The sequence below is a fragment of the Borostomias antarcticus genome (assembly GCF_949987555.1).
Source record: "Borostomias antarcticus genome assembly, chromosome: 12".
Classification (NCBI taxonomy): domain Eukaryota; kingdom Metazoa; phylum Chordata; class Actinopteri; order Stomiiformes; family Stomiidae; genus Borostomias; species Borostomias antarcticus.
Genome location: NC_140245.1, coordinates 10,731,143 through 10,754,551, shown reverse-complemented (window position 1 = coordinate 10,754,551; position 23,409 = coordinate 10,731,143). Strand labels below are relative to the sequence as shown.

General features: G+C 44.9%; 1 protein-coding gene across 1 annotated transcript; it reads right to left on the bottom strand.

The window, feature by feature from the left end:
* Positions 1-8,290: 8,290 nt before the first annotated feature.
* On the bottom strand, positions 8,291-17,930 carry mtf2 (metal response element binding transcription factor 2). Its single transcript, XM_084446401.1, has 12 exons — positions 17,803-17,930; positions 16,513-16,613; positions 16,026-16,174; positions 15,674-15,769; positions 14,899-14,967; positions 14,654-14,777; positions 13,510-13,577; positions 12,564-12,749; positions 10,627-10,726; positions 10,451-10,500; positions 9,860-9,967; positions 8,291-8,749 (listed from the first exon to the last, which is right to left on the bottom strand). Exons 1-12 carry the CDS (start codon positions 17,876-17,878, stop codon positions 8,365-8,367), a joined length of 1,512 nt encoding a protein of 503 aa, XP_084302527.1. The 5' UTR covers positions 17,879-17,930; the 3' UTR covers positions 8,291-8,364.
* Positions 17,931-23,409: the final 5,479 nt, after the last annotated feature.

The following is a 23,409-nucleotide window of genomic DNA, read 5'->3' as shown; positions in this document are numbered from 1 at the left end:
AAAATAAACAAAAAGCAGGAAAATAAGATGGAAGATAAAACACAATAAAAATAAGAAATCAAGCAAAATACAGTGTAAAAATGACACGCCTGCCCTGATAGTTGAGTATCTTAGGAAGATACAGAACTACGGTCACAGGGTGTAATCAAAGTCGGTGACCTCGCCCGTGACCTCACGCTGACCCCTGAACTGCTGACGTCGGCTACCCCAGACTGCATCTACTGGCTTTAACCTCAGACTGCCTCTACTGGCTTTAACCCCAGACTGCCTCTACTGGCTTTAATCTGTCATTAATATGGTAGCGCTAGATCCCAGTGTAATCAAGGTGGATCACCTCAGCCGTGAGACCTCTCGTCGAGCCCCTACATGATGTCCACTGACAAAATAAAATAGTCATGATAACAAGAAGATATACAAATAAAAATGCAGGGTACCGCTTTATAATACAGCCTGTGTCTTACCAGTGTACCAGTGTGGAGGGGGACATATTATGGAGTGCACGGGAGCCTAGGTATTTGTACCTACCTGGCTGTAAGTACCCGGTAAGTACCTTGTAAGACACTGGTAACACTGGTAAGAGGCTGTATTATAAAGCGTTAATGCAGCAGAAAGCAAGTGCAAAAGGAGCAAGTTAAAGATACACCAAAAGGGAAGTTGGAGAACATCTTGCTTCCGTACTTTGACGTATTTCCGCCTGAAACAGGCTGAAAGGGCGGGACATACGTTTAGATGAATTTCATTGGAAAGTTATCGAGCAGGCAGGATATTCTCTCTCGGCTGTCTATCTCGCCATCTAGCTAACTATCTCAAATACTACTACTTTGCAACATATTCTGGCTTCTACATACATTTATATACTGCAGAGTAGTTGACGTTTTGATTGACAGGGTGGATGTCGTGAGATTAGTGGCCTAAAATCTAAGGTACCTGGTGTCGTAATTGCACGTGACCTAACCGTTTTCCAGGAAGTAAGAAATGATATAGGCTACTTCGATATAAGATTACAACAAAAGTAGAATTTAGTAAAAATTTTTGACATACATCGTTGAATAGGTGAACACTATGACCAATTATGTGAACCAAAATGGGACAGAATGCTTTTTTCATTTCTGTGCGACTTTAAAAGCTAAAGTGAAGAGATGCATATTTAGCTTTCTTTTAAAACTATTCAGAGAGCTGGCTTCCCTGATATCTAGGTATTGTGTTCCACGGTTTTGGGGCATAATTGACAACGGCTGCACTCCCGATCTTCTTCCGCCTCGCTGGGAAATTCTAGGGAACCAGCAGTGGATGATCGCAGTGTTCTTGAAGACACATATTGACAAGGGAGTTTGCAATGTAGCTCGGTCCTTGCCCATTAAAGTCGCACTGAAACGGACGTTTGAGATCATCTAACTTCCGTATGCTCAATTCACACCATCAGTGGAATTCTGCTGCCACCTTTTGAAAAAGCGGCGGGATTGTATTCATTGTCTATAGGTGAGCAGCGAATTCGCTATGACGGGGGCGGAGCCAGCAAAAAGCGGTGCGAAAAAGTTGAGAAAAGTTCAACTTTTGCGGCAAAATAAAAAGCGGCAACCAATCAGAAAGCAGAAGCTCGCTGTTGTTTCAAAGAACACGTTCCCTCCTGAAACAAACTCTGATGATGGACGACCGTTTAATTGTGGCCGTGTCCTCAAACCCTGTCCTGCATTAAGAACTATGCTTGCGTAGAATACTGATTCTGTCTATTTCTTTATCCAGGCATCTTAGTTTTAACAGTTTCATTATAGCGGAGCAGGTTATATTTGCTCGTATGTGGTATTTATTCTGTTCACAACTTCGCGATCGTACAACCAGGCTACAGAGCTCCAGGAACGCCTATCCAAGCTGAGCAACATCACATTGTGGCCGGCCCAGAGTATTATGATAATAATAGTAATAATAAGAAGGAGAATCAGAACCAGAATGAATATGTTACAGATATGGGTCTATGCAAGCTAATTCGCATCTGTAGTCCCTTGGCAGGCACCATGGATGTATTAATAGCAGGCACCAAATGGCATGCTTCATGCTTTATCACAGCATACAGTTCTTGGCGGTGTAGACGTGCTGACTGCCCGGTCATCTTCATGGCTCGAGCTAGCTCCGACAACGTAAAAACACATTTTCAAATAGGCTCTATCTTAATAAATCGACCACGGATTTTGAGACTTAACACTACATTACCACCTAAAAAAATAATCACAAGTAAAAGTCAATCAAAAGTATCACAACAACAATATTATTTCGATAAATATGTGGTTTCTTTTGAGTAGCTTGCTGGTAGCACATTGAGGCACCCAAAGGTGACATTTAGCGGAATTCCGCTTTCGCTATTGCTGTGGTGTGAATTGAGCGGTAGTTTGATGTATTTCCGACACAAACAAGCTATGGGAGTGGGACATTATGTTTAGAGGAATTTGATTGGAACATTGACAAGTGGACGGGTTTTAAGAACTTTAGACAGATTCGATAGAAGGATAGCGTTGATTGACGGGTGGATGTCGTGAGATTATTGGCCTAAAATCTAAGGTACCTGTTGTCGTCATTGCACGCGACCTACCGTTTTCCAGGAAGAAATTATATACTTTGATATAAGATTACAACAAAAGTAGAATTTTGTAATTTTTTTGGCATACATCGTTGAATAGGTGAACACTATGACCAATTATTTGAACCAAACTGGGACAGAATGCTTTTTTCATTTCAGTGCGACTTTAAGGGCTTTGTAGCCTATATAAGGAGGACATTAAAATCTAAATGTTACTGGAAGCCAATGCAGAGCAGCTCAGACGGGACTAATGTGCTCTCTCTCTTGGTTCTGGTTAAGTCGGGCTGCAGAATTTTGAATGAGCTGAAGTCTCAGTGGTTTTTTGGGGGAGGCCAGTGACTTGCATTACAGAAATCGAGTCGGCTTGAAATAAAAGCGTGAATCAATTTTTCTGCATCCGTTTGATTTATAAATGGCTGTAGGTCTACTTTAGCTATGTTTCTAAAGTGGAAAAATTTGGTTGGTCAAGACTACCATATTACAGAAATACAGGTTTAATAAAACATATCCTGGCGAAAAGCAGGATATGCTGCCCAGGGCAAAGCAAGCAAACCCTGGTGTGTGTGCGTGTGGATGTATATGTGTGCGATAGACAGATACGCCCTAATGTGAAAACTGGATTCTCCACAATGTAAAACAAGGCACAGCAAGTTACGGGGGAAATGTATTTCCCATGCTGTCTTGTCATCTGTGAGAACGCGAAAGCCCAGGATAAACTCACTTTCTCTTCTTTTCTCCTCCAGTTGCTCTCTGCGCAGTTGGAGCTGGCCTTGGAGCAAGTCTGCACAGCACCAGGATGTGGGCCACGATGCCGAGTGTAGGCCTACATAACACACACAAACTGAGACAGAAACATTCCTAGTTTTGGGCGGTTTACCTCTAAGAATCGGTGAGGTTATGAAGGATCGAGACCCATGCATGTGATAATTATCGTATGATACGTTAATGTTTTACCAGACTTCTACCTCCATCTCCGTTCCCCAGCCATGTAGTGGAGAAGCCTGCCCCCTAGCGGACAGAGAGTCTAGTGCTGCCAGAGTTGGGAAGCATACTATATTATAGGCTACCTATCATTTGAGGAAGGTCTACTCAGAGCTCACCCAGGGTGCACAACTCAGGGTGCTTCAGTTTACCTCAAGACAAGACACTCAGGGGAAATTGTTTTTATTTTTTACAAATGTCATTTCTACTTCATTGAGCCAGCCAGACAAAAATACCTTAATACCAAGTGTGTAAAATTTAAAACTGTATTTGAACAATGGTGAAAACAAACAATGACAACATACATTACACAGGCTGTAATATATTTATTCTTTGGCTAAAGAAGAAGCCTGCTTGTCGAGGGTAGAAAAGAGAAGTTCTTTGTTCTAACACTGGCACGACGCCAACATACAGAAGAAAATAGAATTTACTTAAAAAGACTGTATATCAACATTTAAATAAAGAGGTATCAATGTCAAGATCCAACACCTGTCTTCCAGTGATTTCTCAGTCCTGATGTTCTCAGGTTATGTAGCAAAACAATGTTATCAAAAGTGGACTGCATTTGACTGTCTTAAAATAGTTTTTCCCCTCACACAAAAACAAAAGCCAGTCACATACTGAGTGAGTGTCTAAATGAATGTTTAGAGTGTAAAGACTGTACCGACTAACTCAAATACTGAGACTAGCATCACAATGTCCCATTGTGGCACATGAACATGTCCTTTTACATTCCACACCCTGGCCGGCCTTTTGACGATGGCAACCTCTCTTCTTCCCCTCCGCACCAAACTGCTGATCTGATATGACTGGATAGGTGACGGCTGTATAAGAGCACATTACTTTACTTATCCTATAATGTTTATCTCAGAGATTACCCCAAGGAGAGGGCCGAGAGGAGGGAAGGAGGATTTTTGAGAGAATCCAACACAGAGCCCCAGTAATGCCTCTGAGCAGATCCTGAGCTGTTTCCAGGTGAGTTTGGCTGCCAACCTTGTGTGCAGTTTTGAGGAGAAAAGTCTAAATAAATAGCACCTGTAATAAAATCTAACAAAATGCCTGAGTCAGATGAAACCAAAGAAATGGTCTTGCTTCCCTTGCGCAAGATGGGTACAGTTCAGATAACTGAGTCAAGAAAAAGTTTTTAAAAAATTAACAAAATAAAAAGGTTGAATTGCATAGGCAGCTAAAAGAGCTGGCCGATAAGCACATAAACAATGATTGCATACCATAAATACAAAAAACACATTTATACATATATATTTGTGTGTATGTATTCATGCATGCATATGCATATATATGTATATATATATATACACACACACACACATAGTCAAAAGTTTGGACACCTTTTTATTCAATTGGTGTGTTCAAACCTTTGACTGTTACACACACACACTCATAACAACAAAAAAGTATAAACTTATCAGAACACCTCACATGTATTAAGTATTTAGTCAACATTTGAGTTCCAGCATTATACATGTCCTATCACTTACACCTCAATTCCCCTGACTCTGTTTGCGTGGCGTTCTGAATGCAGTCAGGTTTTATCCCATCCTTCACATGGCTTCAACTCCCACTGGTTGTGTTTCAGCACTGAGCATTTTGTTTGATATTCTTTTCATTTCTTTCACCACTACTTGGATGTGTCCGAGCTGCGGCCTCCGTCTAAACTAGACCTGCTGTCTCTTTCTACCGGAGCTCTCTGGAGAGACGCTTCTGGGACGCTTGTGAGACGTGCTGCAGCTCATCTGTCGGAAACACAGTCATTTCTAGAACGGCCGCGGTCTAGTCCGGCTGCCGTACAGTAACCCGAACACACTGCAACCGGAGTCAGTGGAATTTCAGCGTAACAAGCTTTCTCAGAGGTGACAATCAACCAGACTCCTGCTTTACAAAACATTTGACCCCTTGTAACGTAGTAATACTGCTCATTGTGAGGATGGATGCACAGTTTTATCAGCCATACATCGGTATCGGACGATATTTTCCATATTGACTGCCATCGGCCTATCGGCAAATAAGACGACATTCACCAATGGCATTGGCCGATGTTTAGAAGGATATAGTAAAGGTATTTCATAAATTTGTATGATTGTATTTATGCTCAAAGATAGTGTGATTGATGGCTGAAATACTTTAAAAGAGTTATTTTTTATAATGAAGGTTTCTTTTCTTATATATATAAATAACAAACTAAAAAAATATTGGCACCGGCTATCGGTCAAATTGTTATTTAAAACGCTTCATATAACGTATAGCTGGGACTGAATTGAGCTAAGGTAAAGAATATTAAAAGGGGTGCTTAACTCAAATCTAATCAAAATTTTCCATCAATCCACTATGGGCATTCGATGTAAAAAAAAAAACAAAAAAACACTTATAATGATACTTTTACATCATATGCATAGCGGATTGATGGGAAACAAACTTTTATTTTGAGTGAAATGCCCCTTTAATGAGCATAACAGATTTAACTTGATATCTGCAAACATCCATCAGGTAATAAAAGAAACTGTCTCCCTGGCTAACTCAGAGGCATATCAGTAAATACACTTGGTAGTAATTAAAGTTAAAGATGTACATGTGGATTTTGCATCAGCGCAGCACAAAACATTATCTCTTTCTAGCTTGAGTTTCCCTCATCAGATGTCAACAACTGGCAAACGGGCACCTTTGCTGACAGCACAGACCAGGAACTGTGTGGACAAAGCTTCTCTGAGAAGGACTGCTGATCTCGGATCAGTTGTGCCTCTTGAATGCCAGATACATTAATTAAAGAACAGATCCTGGATCAGCAGTCCTACTCGGAGAGGCTTTGTGAATTACAGGCCAGAGTCACTCCATTTTAGAACCTCCTCACCCTTTGTACATTATGACAGAACTGGTATGAACACTGTGGTCTCTCTCACACTGAACAAACCTGAAGGAGGAATTGACATGAGCATATGACTGGACTGGATAAAGAAACAATTAGGACTGATGGGAACGCTGACTCAAGCTGGCAGGTGTGGTGCGTTGCTACTCGTCATGAGCTTCCAGCACTTATGCTTCCTAACACATTTCGTCGGTGAACAAATCTCTTGAGGGCTGACTGGCTACTTCATTTCGAGATGAAACTCAGACCCACAGGAGTTTGTAAAGTGGACTTTGTAATCCACTTTACACCTGTAGACGTAAGTTAAAGGAGTAACATGATGGTTGAATGTGACACTTGAATTGTATTTAGACAACAAAACATGTCCACATTTTGATTATTCAGTCGTATTTTAAAACATTTTTCGAAGCCTACATTTCCCTCTATAAAGGTTCACCCAAATGGTCTGGGCATAGTAATGACTGTCGATACCATAGCCTGACACACGCTCATCTTGGGAGACTGAGTTTTCACAAGCTAGCTAACTTAGAGCATCAAGTATCAAACGCTATGGTAAGGACGCTGACTTATCCAATAAATAATTTTTGCTAGCTAGCTAACCAAGTTAAGATAAAAGCACATCTATAAACTAGTTAGCTAACATTGTCGATAGCTAAGCTAAATTAACATAACCAGAAATTTGCTTGTAGACACTGACACTGAACACCAAATGCTAGGTCAAAAACCTAGGTGTCATGTTCGATCCTGATCAAATTTTGAGGCCCAAATTAAGAATGGAACAAGGACATCTTTTAATCACCTGAGAAACATTGCTAAGGTTAAACCTTTTCTCTCTCCATCAGTGGCAGGTTGGATTACTGTAACACTCTCCTATCTGGTCTACCAAAGAAAGCTATTAGTCAACTTCAGATGATACAAAATGCTGTAGCATATGTCCTCACTAAGACCAGAAGGAGGGCACACATCGCGCCAGTCTTACAATCGCTACACTGGTTACCCGGTCAGTTTGGGATTTTAAGATTCTTTTTAGTTTATAAAGCAGTCCATGGTCATGCACCTGAATACATATCAGGCATGCTTTTATGTTATACACCAAGTAGGTCCCTGAGATCCTCTGGCACTGAACTTTTAACGGTTCCTGGAGCCAGGACCAAGAGACATGGGGAGGCAGCCTTCAGTTTCTACGCCCCCAGCCTCTGGAACACCCTGCCAGAATACCTAAGGATGACCAAAACTATGGGAACCTTAAAGCAAGATCTTAAGACATACCTTTTCAATCTCGCTTTCATCATGTAGTTTTACCTATAGTAAATTTATTTATTTTTTACACTCACTTTTCATTTCTTACTTACTTTCTATTCTCTTTTACCATGTATGATTTGTCGTGTTTTATTCTATTATTTTTATCTACTATTTTAACTGTTTAAAAAAATAAAAATAAAGCACTGTGTGCTACATTTGTTTGTATGAACAGTGTTATATAAATAAAGTTGACTTTGACTTTGACTTAGGGGAGTGGTGACTCACTATGAGAACATTCTCACTACGAAGGGAACATTCTCAACTGGTTGGGAATAGGACGATAAATTTAACAAGCCTACGTCTCCAAAACTAAAGAATGGACATATTTAATACTTGAATATGAATAAGAAACATCGTGTTTCTTCAATGCCCTCTTGTGCAAATAGCATATGAAACCTAGAAAGCGTGACCAACCACCATGTTAACCCTTTAACAGTACTCCTTTCCTGAAACACTAGCTAGCTCCCGTCCGGTCTGGGCAAGCCCCAGTCTTTAAAAGGCGAGTGTTAATGCTTGTAAAATAAGCGCGAGCGTGTAAACGTGTGTAATAGATCTATTATAAACGCTCACCGGGTATAATAAGCACCATTATAAACGTGTTCTGAATGCTGGTGAGGCCCACTGAGCCCTAGGAGGCGGTGACGCCCTCCCACTCCAGCAGGTACTGGACCCTCCCATCCAGAGTGACCCGGCGGGCCAGAACACGGTACTTCTCCCCACAGGCCAGACGCCCCGCCGCCCCAAAGTAGCTGCTGATGGAGCTCTTCAGGTGGGACAGCTGGCTGTCGGGACCCAGGCCGTGCACTATATCTGTGGACTGGAGGCCCTGTCTGGGCCCGGGGCCGGGGCTGGGGGGGCCCGGGGTGGGAGGGTGGGGGTCCGGCTGGCAGGACGTGGGGATCTCGGGGTTGGGGGGCTGTAAGGCCCGTCGGGGGCGGCCACGTTTCCTCTTGACCGGGGGTTGGGGGACGGGCGGGTGGGGGCTGGGCAGCATCCTGTTAGAGCTACACAGGCTGGGGGAGGGACCGAGAGGGGGGGGGGGGGGCATCATTTCAGTCAACCAGCACTTTGACGAATGGAATATATATACAGCCAACCACACACACTACGTGAGACTGGAGCAACTGACGAGAGGATTTAATGAATGTCAGAGTCTTCCGTTATTCCTATCTTATGTAGAATGTGTCACCCTGATAAATGCAAGAGCATATTAGGGCTGCCAGCATTGACGCGTTGACGCTCGCAATTATTCTGGAAACTTTAACGCGTTAAAATGACACAAATTAATCATATTACCAAATCTCACCCCAACTTTCTCCCGTAATTCCAAAAGTGAGTGTTTACTTGGTGTGTATGTGGATGTACCTGTAAGTGAACAGCAGGCGTGCATGTGTGTGTGTGTGTGTTGGGTGGGCAGTACCTGGACTGTCTGGACAGGCTGGTTGAGGTAGTGTGTGTGTGTGTGTGTGTGTGTGTGTGTGTGTGTGTGTGTGTGTGTGTGTGTGTGTGTGTGTGTGTGTGTGTGTGTTGGGGGGGCAGTACCTGGACTGTCTGGACAGGCTGGTTGAGGTAGTGTGTGTGTGTGTGTGTGTGTGTGTGTGTGTGTGTGTGTGTGTGTGTGTGTGTGTGTGTGTGTGTGTTGGGGGGGCAGTACCTGGACTGTCTGGACAGGCTGGTTGAGGTAGTGTGTGTGTGTGTGTGTTGGGGGGGCCATACCTGGACTGTCTGGACAGGCTGGTTGAGGTAGTGTGTGTGTGTGTGTGTGTGTGTGTGTGTGTGTGTGTGTGTGTGTGTGTGTGTGTGTGTTGGGGGGGCAGTACCTGGACTGTCTGGACAGGCTGGTTGAGGTAGTGTGTGTGTGTGTGTGTTGGGGGGGGCAGTACCTGGACTGTCTGGACAGGCTGGTTGAGGTAGTGTTTGTGTGTGTGTGTGTGTGTGTTGGGGGGGCCATACCTGGACTGTCTGGACAGGCTGGTTGAGGTAGTGTGTGTGTGTGTGTGTGTGTGTGTGTGTGTGTGTGTGTGTTGGGGAGGCAGTACCTGGACTGTCTGGACAGGCTGGTTGAGGTAGTGTGTGTGTGTGTGTGTGTGTGTGTGTGTGTGTGTGTGTTGGGGGGGCAGTACCTGGACTGTCTGGACAGGCTGGTTGAGGTAGTTTCTGTGGTGCTGAGAGCTCCGATAGACTCCACGTCTGAGGCGCTGGAGGACGGCAGGGACCGGTCAGCCTTGCTGCTGTGGGGCAGGAGGGTCCAGAGAAGAGAGACCAGCAGTCAGGTAAGGAAGGAAGCCAAGGCAGGTTTATCTGGATAGCACATTTCAGCAACAAGGCAATTCAAAGTGCTTTACATTAATGTGCGAGACATTAAAAGCATCTACACAAAGTGCAACACATAAAAGGTCATATAAAACATTTAAAACAAAATGCAGGAAAAATAAAATACAGAAATAAAAGTTACAGTGCAGTGTATGATTTTTAGTAAGTAAGTACATTTTATTTACATAGCACTTTTCACAGAGAGGTTCATAAAGTGCTTCACACAAGTTAAAGGTAGAAAGACAGAAAGAGAGAGAGGGGGTGGGAGAGTAAGACAGGGAGAGGGGAGAGACCACTGATTACTCCAGCCCAACTCTCACTAGTACCACAGTGAAGGTCTGATAGCATAGCAGGCTGTAGTATAAGAGCAGGCTGAGGAGCAGAATGTAGCAGGGACTAACCTTTTGGCAGCTAAGATCTCCTCCAGGGGCAGCTGCTGTCTCTTCACATCCTGTACAGATAGGTTCAGATTAGATTGGACTGGTATTTGCCATTTACCAGTATATATATACACACACACACACACACACACACACACACACACATACACACACACACACACACACACACACAGTACCTGGACCAGTTCACTGGAGCGTCGGAGTTTGGCCAGAGTCTCCAGGGAGTGGCTTCCTTGCTTCCTCTTTCTCTTCCTCGCCAAGCCATTGGTCGATTCACTGGAACGACAACATTCACAACCTCCATGACGTGGTGCAAACTCTACAGCCTGGCTACTGTTTAGTAAACTCTACAGCCTGGCTACCGTTTAGGAAACTCTACAGCATGGCTACCGTTTAGGAAACTCTACAGCCTGGCTACTGTTTAGGAAACTCTACAGCATGGCTACCGTTTAGGAAACTCTACAGCATGGCTACTGTTTAGGAAACTCTACAGCCTGGCTACCGTTTAGGAAACTCTACAGCATGGCTACTGTTTAGGAAACTCTACAGCCTGGCTACTGTTTAGGAAACTCTACAGCCTGGCTACTGTTTAGGAAACTCTACAGCCTGGCTACCGTTTAGGAAACTCTACAGCCTGGCTACCGTTTAGGAAACTCTACAGCATGGCTACTGTTTAGTAAACTCTACAGTCTGGCTACTGTTTAGCGACAGGGCAGGTCGTGCACTTTGTTTTGTCACAAAAAGAAAAAGAAAATAATAAATAGAAAAATAATTATTATTATTAATAATAATAATAATAATAATAATAACAATACTAATAATTAGATTATTATAATAAGATTATTATAATAATTGTTTATTACCATGCAGTTTTTCAATGTACTAGGAATAATAATATAATTTATAATAATATAATAATAGTAATATTTATATATCGTCAACTTAAAATAATGGCCCTCATATTTTGTAAACAATACCAATTTCACCGAACATACAACAGCCATCCCTTCGCTGTAAACCTCCGCGAAATTCGGATTCGGATGAATTTTCGTGGAGGTTTACAGCGTGAAGGGATGGATGTTGTATGTTTGGTGCAATTAGTATTGTTTACAAGTTACTGTTGTTTCGAAATGCAGAGGCGAAAGGACCTATGGTGTTCACAGGATGACTTCAGAGCTTGGTATGCATAACCCATGTAATTCCTGAACTTGAAATCCACGTATATCATACTTTTTAGAGTTTTCGAGTGTGCCCATAGCTAGCAACGAGCCAGGGTGCGTGCCGACGTAATTGACACAGAACTCTGTACTGCACAAAACGCTTTATTACGGACGGACTGGGTTATTTTTTTCTTCCTGCTGCGCGTCACAGCTCCTCCTCGCAAACACTGAGCTGATGGTGGGTTTGCTGCAGGTGAGACAAGGTGGAGAGCCAATTTATCCGAGTGAACGTTCTTCAAGTGATAGAGCATTGCTGTTGTCGTCGTGTTGTACGTGCTCACGGCATCACAATATTTGCAAGTGGCTTCTTGTCCTTTCTTTTCGAAGTAGTCCCACACAATGCTTTGCTTGGCCCGCTTCATTTTTCAAAATATGCCGCTTTGATTTCTCTGCATTTCTCCCGAGATGCTGCTTCGCTACCACGTTGATGGATAGTAGATTGAGTAAATGTCATGTGCTCGAACAAATCCTTAACGATCAATGAATCAATTTTCGATTAATTGTTTGCATCCCTAATAATAATAACAATAATAATAACAATAATAGTAATAATAATAATAATAATAATAATAGTAATAATAATACAGGTAATTGTACTCATAAAACATTCAGGGCTGTAGCCGTGGACGTCCAGGCCGAACAACGCCACTGTGACAGCATCATACATTGTTATTACCTACATGTCTATCACAACAGCTGCGGTGTGATATAATCCCTCAGATAGAAGTCCTGATCATTGACTCAGGTCTGACCTGCAGTTGCTCAGGGGCTTGTTATTTTAATAGTATCCTTCCTTTGTTCATTTCTTCTACCTGGATTAGCAGTCATTAGTATGAAAAACGCTCCATATTAATAAACATCCTGATGCATCTGAAGCGTTGGTCGTCTCTGACCTGGTGATGCTGAGAGCCTTGTGGGCGGTGGTCTTGCGGCCCTTGATCTTGATCTCGTCGGAGGCCCTCTCGGGCTCCCGGGGGGCCCGGTGGGGCTGGGCCTCAGAACAGTCCGGTCCCGGGGGGAACCGGATCCTCAGGCCGAAGAGGTGCTTCTTCTTCTTGATCTCCTTACCAGACATGAACCTGAGTGGAGGGGGGGGGGGGGGGGGGGCAAAGAGGAGGAGGGGGGTGAGAGAGAGGCAGAGAGGAGGGGGGGTGAGAGAGAGGCAGAGAGGAGGGGGGGTGAGAGAGGCAGAGAGGGGGGGTTAGAGAGGCAGAGGAGGGGGGGGGGTGAGAGAGAGGCAGAGAGGAGGAGGGGGGTGAGAGAGAGGCAGAGAGGAGGAGGGGGGTGAGAGAGAGGCAGAGAGGAGGGGGGGGAGAGAGAGAGGCAGAGAGGAGAGGGGGTGAGAGAGGCAGAGAGGAGGGGGGGTGAGAGAGGCAGAGAGGGGGGGGGGGGTGAGAGAGAGGCAGAGAGGAGGGGGGTGAGAGAGGCAGAGAGGAGGGGGGGTGAGAGAGAGGCAGAGAGGAGGGGGGGTGAGAGAGGCAGAGAGGAGGGGGGGTGAGAGAGGCAGAGAGGGGGGGTGTGAGAGAGAGGCAGAGAGGAGGGGGGGTGAGAGAGGCAGAGAGGAGGGGGGGGTGAGAGAGGCAGAGAGGAGGGGGGTGAGAGAGGCAGAGAGGGGGGGTGAGAGAGAGGCAGAGAGAAGGGGGGGTGAGAGAGGCAGAGAGGGGGGGGTGAGAGAGGCAGAGAGGGGGGGGGTGAGAGAGGCAGAGAGGAGATTGGTGAGAAAGACGGAGACGCGAATTAAAGAGATTCATGAGATAAAGAGATTCATGAGATGGGACTTGGTTCATATCGGTATGGTCTCGGACAATCGTGTTATATTGAATAATAAACTAGACTTACATGCTGTTGTTGCAGTTGAGTGCGTCTAGGATCCGTTCATAGCGCTCTGGTCTGGGAGTGGGAGACAGCTGGGGTGAGGGGGCAGAGAGAGAGAGAGAGAGAGAGAGAGAGAAGAGAGAGAGATAGAGAGAGAGGAGAGAGAAAGAGAGAGAGAAAGAGAGAAGAGAGAGAGAGAAACATGTTAGAAAGAGAGAGCTGAACTGCCAGTCAGTCAGGAGGCCATGTCAAGCTGAACTGAGTTGGAAACTATTTCAAATACTCGATTGGCCTGGTTTCAATTTTATTTATTTTTATTTAACCTTTATTTAACCAGGAGGTCCCATTGAGATTAAAAATCTATTTTTCAAGGGAGAGGCAACAGCATAAACACAGTTACAGACACGACATACACATGAACAACATTAGATTACATAAAAAGAGAAAACCTGTAACATTTTAAAATCCGAATTCATCAGACAGAATTAAAAGCACTGACAGCTTATAGAAGCCGTCTCTAAGTTCTCCAATCGAGATTTAAACTCATTTAAGGAAACTAGGCGATCAAGTTGCAAGACATTCTGCAGATTGCTCTAAGGGGGCTGAGTAAGCAAATGCCTTTTTCCCAAGTTCTGTGCGGACATTTGGGACTGAGGGTAGGTAACGCTCATTGGAGCGCAAGGAATCAACAACCATTGTGAATAGAGAGCCTGAGCGGAAGCAGGAAGAGCCATCCTATGGGACCTTATTTCAGAATAAATATGGCGATAAACAAATAATTTCTTGATCCCGTTTGAATTGTGCCATGACCATACAGACACACAGGTTTGTCAATTTAAAACATAATTTTGCAAGTCAAGAAAGTTGTAGTTTGTTGTAAAGCTATCTAATATTACCTAACTTGTGAGTTGACAGAGTTGAATAAAATGTTTTAAATTGACAAACATCATATGTGATGGTGATGGCACAATTCAAACAGGATCAAGGAATATTTCTCTCTCACTATTGACAACTGTTCATATTTTTTCAGATTTAAGGTCCCATGGGGATTTTCTCTTCCTGCTTCCTAGAAGGCTCTCTATACAATGTAGCTACACTCTCTCTTCCTGCTCCGTCTTAAACAGGTGCCTGCGTTGGTTGAGGTCAGAGGTCATAGGTCGTTAGCTACCTGTCCCAGCTGCAGCAGGTCCCAGTGGTCATTGATGTATGCCATGAGTTCCAGCTCTGAGTCAAAGTATTTCTTCTTGTGGATCACGCTGAGGTTGTAGAGGCTCAGGTGAGCTACGTCTGCCCTGGGGAGGGACACAGGGCTGTCACTGTGTCTGTGTGTGTGTGTGTGTGTGTGTGTGTGTGTGTGTGTGTGTGTGTTTGTGTGTGTGTGTGTGTGTGTGTGTGTGTGTGTGTTTGACTCACCATCTGAGGGGCAGGCGTTTGAGGTACTCTGGTCCACTGTTGCAAACTGAACAAATAAATAGATAGAACCTGACAAAAGAGAGAAACACTTTATTTCTTAATTTCTCTCCAACACCAGAAACCACTCTCAATAAAATACATGGAATAGAACGACATTAGATAACATGATACTTCCTTGTCTTCCGAGGCAGATTATCTTTCTTGCATCAATATACAAAAAGTGATATGACTATGAAAGCAGATGATTATGGTAGCTGTAAGGTTTTAAAAGGACAATCATTGTTTAACAGGCAAGTGAGGGTTTAAAGGGGTGGTCAGGGTTTAAAGGGGTGGTCAGGGTTTAAAGGGGTGGTGAGAGTTTAAAGGGGTGGTGAGGGTTTAAATGGGTGGTCAGGGTTTAAATGGGTGGTCAGGGTTTAAAGGGGTGGTGAGGGTTTAAATGGGTGGTCAGGGTTTAAAGGGTGGTGAGGGTTTAAAGGGGCGTTGAGGATTTAAAGGGGTGGTCAGGGTTTAAAGGGGTGGTGAGGGTTTAAAGCGGTGGTGAGGGTTTAAAGGGGTGGTGAGGGTTTAAAGGGGTGGTGAGGGTTTAAAGGGGTGGTGAGGGTTTAAAGGGTGGTGAGGGTTTAAAGGGGTGGTGAGGGTTTAAAGGGGTGGTCAGCGTTTAAAGGGTGGTGAGGGTTTAAAGCGGTGGTGAGGTTTTAAAGGGGTGGTGAGAGTTTAAAGGGGTGGTGAGGGTTTAAAGGGGCGTTGAGGATTTAAAGGGGCGGTGTGTCACCTGTCTCCATAGAGCATGGGCATCTGGAAGCCCTGGATACAGGCCTCATGGAACCACTGCTCACACCGGTTACACTGAAGCATCTTCAGGTACCATCTGGGGAGGGAGGGACACACACACACACACGTTACATCTGAGTGTGTGTTTAAGACAGAGAGAGGAAGAGTGTGTTTGAGGGAGGGAGAGAGGGAGGGATGGAGTGAGCGAGATTGAGAGTGTTTGTGTGTGTGTATTTGTGTGACAGAGAGTTAGATAGAGATTGAGAGAGCATGAGCATGAGCCTGTGTGTGTGTGTGTGTGTGTGTGTGTGTGTGTGTGTGTGTGTGTGTGTGTGTGTGTGTGTGTGACTCACTCTCCTGGCCCCCCACAGTAGCAGTAGCACTGTTGGATGTTGGTCTTGTGCCCCTCGTCCCAGACCAGGTCCTCCAGGGCGTACGGCAGGGAGGGTGTCAGCTCCTGCTGACCTTCAACCTGGGGACCCTTCTTCAACACAGCTCCTCTCTGGCACAGCACACACACACACAGGCAGACACACACACACACACACACACAGTCAGACACACACACACACACACACACACACACACACAGGCAGATATACACATACACACAGGCAGACGCACACACACACACACACACACACAGGCAGACACACACACACAGTCAGACACACACACACACACACACACACAGGCAGACATACACACACGCACAGGCAGATACACACACGCACACACACACACACACACACACACACACACACACACACGAACATGCTAGTCAGATAAGCACTAACTGTAACTGTAGCCCCAGCTGCTGTGTGTGTATTGGCTGGGTACCTTGGCTGAGGAGGCGATCACACACTGTCTGCAGAGCCACTTGTCGTCCGAGTCGATCACACTGGAGTCGATGATGGGGGAGTGGCACAGCTGGTGGTAACCTAGAAGGGTTGCAAATTTCAAGGAATTTCATTAATCGATAACTGTTAACCTTAACAAACGCTGGACTGCGCTTTGCTCGCTTCATTTTTGTGTCTTCTTCCGCTGTGTCGTTGAAATTTCCCAGCATCCCAATTAGCCTTCACTACATGGCGTGGCGCCCTCATGTGCAGTCAGACCCTAAATCATGATCACATTTCACGCAACTCCTGTTGATAACATTCGTTCCCCAAAAAAAAGTTCTGTTCCATTAACAAGCAATTAATCGAGTAACCAAATCTTACTCAAGTAAATTCTTATCGGCAATTAATCAATAGTTGATTAACTATTAACATCCCTATAACCTAGGCAACCAGGCACCAGCATAGTAGGATGCAGGTGGGAGAGTTTGGCCAATTCCCCTTATTCACCTGGCAGCCATATTGGTCAGTCTGGGGCGCGGATGCGGAAGTGCCCGTTGACTTCAATGTTAAAAGTTCGCTGTAAAAACACCACTTCAAGAACCAAAATTGTCAGATATAGACTGCCGTTGTTTTTGTGTTTGGAAATACATGGAGGTGAATGAGCCATAGTTAGCCGTCAGCTGCATTCACTCCGATGCATTTCCAAACGCGAAAACAACGGCAGTGTTTGTGAAAAACAATCGGAGTCTGGTAATGATGAGTTTGTAATCCCGATAGTGTATGCAGCCTGTTATTTTGACTATTTTGGTTCTTGAAGTGGTGTTTTTACAGCGAACTTTTAACATTGAAGGCAACGGGCACTTCCACATCCGCACCCCTCATTATGTCAGACTGACCAATATGGCAGCTGAGGTGAATAAGGCGAATAAAGGGGCATTTCACCCAAAACATGAGTCCTCGCTGGTAGGAAGTGTTTTGCTGGTAGAGAGACTGGGTACCTTGCTGGTAGAAGTGTTTTGCTGGTAGAGAGACTGGGTACCTTGCTGGTAGGAAGTGTTTTGCTGGTAGAGAGACTGGGTACCTTGCTGGTAGAAGTGTTTTGCTGGTAGAGAGACTGGGTACCTTGCTGGTAGGAAGTGTTTTGCTGGTAGAGAGACTGGGTACCTTGCTGGTAGGAAGTGTTTTGCTGGTAGAGAGACTGGGTACCTTGCTGGTAGGAAGTGTTTTGCTGGTAGAGACTGGGTACCTTGCTGGTAGGAAGTGTTTTGCTGGTAGAGAGACTGGGTACCTTGGCCACACTTGTCGCAGATGACGATCTCGTTGGGTTCCTCGGAGCTCTCGTCCTGGCAGATGGAGCAGACCATCTCGTCCCCGTCGTCGCCATCATCGTCCCCTGAAACACACCCGGGGGGTTCACTCCTGCAGTACGCTGGGCGCTAACACAGTCCGACTGGCCTTCCACAACACACAACAGGCTAACTGGGAACAATCTGACCGCATGGCAAGAAGTGAACACTGACGAGAGAGAGAGAGTGTGTGTGTGTGTGTGTGTGTGTAAGGGACAGTGTCAGTGAGAGAGAGAGACTGGAAATGAGGTGGAGTGAGTGAGTGAGTGAGTGAGTGAGAGAGAGAGAGAGAGAGAGAGAGAGAGAGAACAAATGGGGACTTCATACTTGACACTACTTGATATAATAGCCTTTTTTATAAACACCAGTGCAGAGAAAGCTGTCCACTTCCAAATGGCTAATAGATGGCTTCTCCTACTCGCGTGCTTACCTGTTTCTAGCCGAACTCGGCCGTCATCGTAGTGTTTTGTAGTGACAGTCTTAAGTAATCAACGAGTAAAGTAACGTTATTGGGTTGAACTAGCAGTCAGTTGCATCGGGCTCGGGCAGGATCGACAAGGCGTGGGGGTTGTAGCCTAGATGACTGAAAAAGTCCAGTCATAATTCCACTTAAGTCTTGCAGCACCTAAACTAGGTAGCCCCTCACACGACTGCTAACCTGACGGAATAACAGTCCCTTATCCCCCCCATTAGCGAAATCAGGTTCAACGGTCACTCCGCCTGGTTCTGGGATCAAAACTACTCGATAAAGTATCGCAGAGAAATTTCAAAGGTAGGCTACTCACAGAAGCAGGAGGGTTGCGTCTTCAAAAACGCATGGTTTTGAAAGAAATGCACTGCTAATAAACATGTTCAATCTTACTAGGGCTGCCCCCTTAAAGTCGACATGTCGAATCATCAGTCGGAGACTCTTAAGTCGCCTCAGATTCTTGAAGTCGAGCAGACGTTTTTTTGCTCAACTGTCAAGATGCACTGGTGGGCTAAGACAACTCACCTGCCTTGTGATTTATATAGGGCAGGCCAATCATTGCTTTTAGACCCTGGCTATTACTGTAGCTATTTGCTGTGCAGTAAAAGGAGACTTAAGACTGATATAGCGGAGGGAAGAAGGCAGGGAATCCTTCTCCCCTCCGCAGTGCGCCTAGCCTACTGTGCACCAGCAATCACATGCATTTCCCAAACAGAAAATCACAACATAAAACTGCTTTCCTAGATCAATCACCAAATAAAGAAAAGACTCCCGCACACTGTCCTCTTCACTTGCAGGCGAACATTTAATCAACAACGTTTCGGTCCTAGACCATCGTCAGGTTGAGAATGTTGAAACGTTGTTGATTAAATGTTTGTCTGCAAGTGAAGAGGACAGTGCGCGGGAGTCTTTTCTTTATTTCAGTCAGCCTGTATGGTTTCTCCGACGCACCTGCCCGTACAGATGTGCAAAAAGTTTGTTCTTACGAGATCAATCACCAAAATATCGCTGGAATTTTTTCTTCTTCCCATAGACAGATTGAGCTCTAACATCCAAGAAAATTCTTCAGTGACAGACAAAACCTTTCCTTGTTAACTGCTGCCCAATGCATGAGCCTATTTGTGCACACTTTCAAATGCGCAGTTGAGGAGACTATCGTCAAACCACCTAACCCTAATGTAGGCTATGGGAAACACGGCATAAAAACATGGGGCCATCTGAAGTAGATGGACAATGTGGGCTAGATGATTCATGTTAAGCAAGAAAAACAGGCGTCTTTTATTGTGCTGCCTGCAAGTTTGAGTTAGTTTGACAGCTGTCCCGACTCCCGCGGTCTCCCCTCAGCCTAACGTTAGACATATGGCGGAAAAAGGAGCAACGAATCGTCGAATCTCTGGTTTGAATAGGCAAATCTGATTCGACTCACAAAATTCAGTGTCGGGGACAGCCCTAAATCTTACGCTCAAAACCGGCTCATATTTTCACAAAATGAATCACCAGCAAACGCTTGTCTTCTTCTACGCTGCTGTCATGGGTGGTGCACTGTGATTGGACGGCAGTACGCAGCAGCGTAGAAGAAGACAAGCGGCAAATTAAATAGAAAACACGGTACCTTCGGTACCATGGAAAAATGGGTACCGTGAGTACCGCAGCAAGTACCGTGACAATACTACAATACACAGTACACGAGTACCGTGACAATCCTAGTCTGCTGTCAGGGAACACACACTCTGGGGTCTGCTGTCAGGGATGGACTGACAATCACAACAAGATAACCCTGACCTGGAGGGAGCACAGGACTCCACAATGAATGAATGAATAAATGGATGAATGGATGAATGAATGAATGAATGAATGAATGAATGAATGAATGAATGAATGAATGAATGAATGAATGAATGAATGAATGAATGAATGGATGAATGGATGGATGGATGGATGGATGGATGGATGGATGGATGGATGGATGGATGGATGGATGAATGAATGAATGAATGAATGAATAAATGAATGAATGAATGAATGATTCAGGACTGAATAAATAAACTCAAAGTTTAACTGGAATTTGTATCCTTCTCAGTCTGATGCTCCAATTGTACAAACTTACATTGCCAAAAACACTACACGCATAGATAATTACACTGGGCAAACATCCTCTGAGACTAGGTCACAAGGTGAAAAGGTTTGTTACAAAATACATGCAAATGAATGAATCGGACACATTGAACATCAGCTGGAATATAAGTGCAACAAGTTTGGTGTGGCAGCGTGTTCTGAGCATGTTGATGAATATTGATGAATTTGGTTGATTTTCAGAGAAATGTTGGTTTAATCTGATCCTGTTAGCTATTTCCTAATTATGATGATTGACCTCTGAGTATGGCTGTCGGCTTGATTTTTCGGTAAGAAACGGTGTCCCTCTTCCATAGACTTATGAGATAAAGACATTCCATGGCTGGTACACTCTGTGCCAAACACCATTGTTGTGGTTAGAGATAAATGGTAAATGGTAAATGGACTGCACTTATATAGCGCTTTTCCACCTTAGCGGCACTCAAAGCGCTTTACAATGGCCTCTCATTCACCCATTCACACACACATTCACACACCAATGGAGGCAGCTGCCATGCAAGGTGCTAACCTGCTCATTGGGAGCAATTTGGGGTTAGGTGTCTTGCTCAAGGACACTTCGACATATGGCCAGTCAGAGCTGGGATTCGAACCGCTGACCCTTCGATCATTGAACGACCCACTCTCCCAACTGAGCTACAGCCGCCCCGGATAAAGGCCTGGGCGCCGAGTCGGCGTAGGTTAACTTGACCAAACAAGGCCACAGAAGAGACCAGAAAGACAGTCTTATCGGAGAAGAGACGAGGGAGGGGGGACACTCAAACCACATAAGAACATTGCAACGAGACCAATACTTTGATTTGAGTCCAGACAGCATACAGAGAGGTCAACTGTACATTAGACTATATGCCATCGTCTTTTGTATGTCAAACCTTCTGGAATAAACAGCTTTTTGCAATGTCGCTCAAATCCCGTGTTGGAGAGATTTATTTGGGATACATCAGAACAAGGAAACACTGGACTGTGTGGTATTGTGTGAGTTTGGGGGTCGTCTTTTATTGTCATCAAAACACAAAACAGAGCTAAATAAGGACAATAATAAAAGACAACGAAAGTCAACAATGTGCAGCGTGTTCTGAGCATGTGCAGCGTGTCCTGAGCATGTGCAGTGTGTTCTGAGCATGTGCAGCGTGTTCTGAGCATGTGCAGCGTGTTCTGAGCATGTGCAGCGTGTTCTGAGCATGTGCAGTGGGTACTTGCCAGTCTGAATGTCCTTCCAGAGAACCCAGGATTTTGAGCGGTCCTCGAAGACCACAAAGCAGCGCTGCTTGTCCTTGTCTATCTGAAGGAGACAACATCAAGCACCAGTGTTTATTTACGTCTCAACCAACACCACATAAAGCATACACAAGGACAAAACAGAGCCCTTATCTACTAGCTAAGCTTCCCAGAGTTTGACTGGAGTGCTGATCTAGGATCAGAAAAGTGCCTTTTTAATAAGCTCTCGGATCAGCCGTCTTTTTAAAATGGACAGAGGGGGCACCTGATTCTAGATCAGCACTCCCTACTCCCGAGATCCTTAGTGAATACTGATACCCTGAAATCAACACCTGCTCCAGTTAACGTCGGTGTGTTACCTTGGTGAGTGATACCCCAATATCAAAACAAACGCAGGTTAACCACAGTGTTACCTTGGTAACAGTGCCCAGGTAGAACAGGCCATCTGACCACCGAGCCAGGACATCCTGTCCCTCTTCAAACTTGTCCCCCATGATGGCGTCCCCTTCTCCATAGTCTTGGACGCTGAGACCAGCGGGGGACAGAGCCAGAGGCGTGGCATGCTGCTGGCGATGGTGGAGGGACGGGTCTCTCTGGTGGACAGGCAAGTGCTCTGTAGCCCCTGAGTCTCTATCAGAATGGGGGGTGGGGGGGAGAGAGAGACATAGAGACATAGAGAGAGAGAGAGAGAGAGAGAGAGAGAGAGGGAGAGGGCAGAGACAGACAGAGAGGGAGAGAGAGAGAGAGATGGGATGGGGGTCAGAGACAGACAGACAGAGAGAGAGGGGGGGGGGGGCAGGTTTTAGGTGAAGTTTGACTTTGACAACAACTGTGTCAAAAACAGAAGGACTGAGAAGTTCTCTCATTGGCGGGAATAGAAGCTGCAGGCTAGTCTCATCAACATTAAATCTCCCATCCAAGGGAGCCATTGAAACAGGGGGAGAACAATATCTCAGAGGGGACAATAGACCGGGAAACGCGACGTATCACACACACACAACTGGTTCAAATGAATGTATGCATTTTTCTGTCTGTGACAGACGCAGAGCGCTACTGTGTGGGGGTGACCAGCTTTCGTGTCCAGTGCGTTAGCTGACTAGCTCGCCTGCTAACAGCTCCATATGCCCGGCCCTCAGTCAATGCGTGTCTGGGGCTCCTTTTGTTCGTGAGCTGGACAGTACAGTGCAGTGCAAGCAGGCTCACACGGGATAATGCATGATGAAATTGCACACATATTGGTTCTAAACATGATACAGTATATACTTTACGATAGCAATTCTCTATAAACAAAACGATAGAAGTATGCACAATCCCGTAAACAAACATGCTTTTTGAAGACAATAACAATGAGTGCTCCCTACCTCATTCGTTCACTTTGTACAGTCAATAAGCCTCGTATATTGAAATAATCGGTCGGAACCGAAGGTAAATGTCTTGTCCCGTTAGAGTTGAAGTAACCTGAAGTGCAACTGTACGAAATATCTCACTCTTGTAGCTGTGGTTCTTAGAAAATAATAAACGGTTCATTTTCTCCCAACACATTCGCCATTTTGGTTTCCCGCTGATCCTGGGGTGCATTGTGGGAAGCGCAGCGCATTTTTTCATAACTTTGAACAAACAGTAGGCAAGGAATTTTACAGCCTTTCTAAGAGTTTCTCACGGTAGGCTATAATCTATTTTTGATTTTATGAGTCTACAAAAAATATTTTGTATATAACTGATATTCCATAAA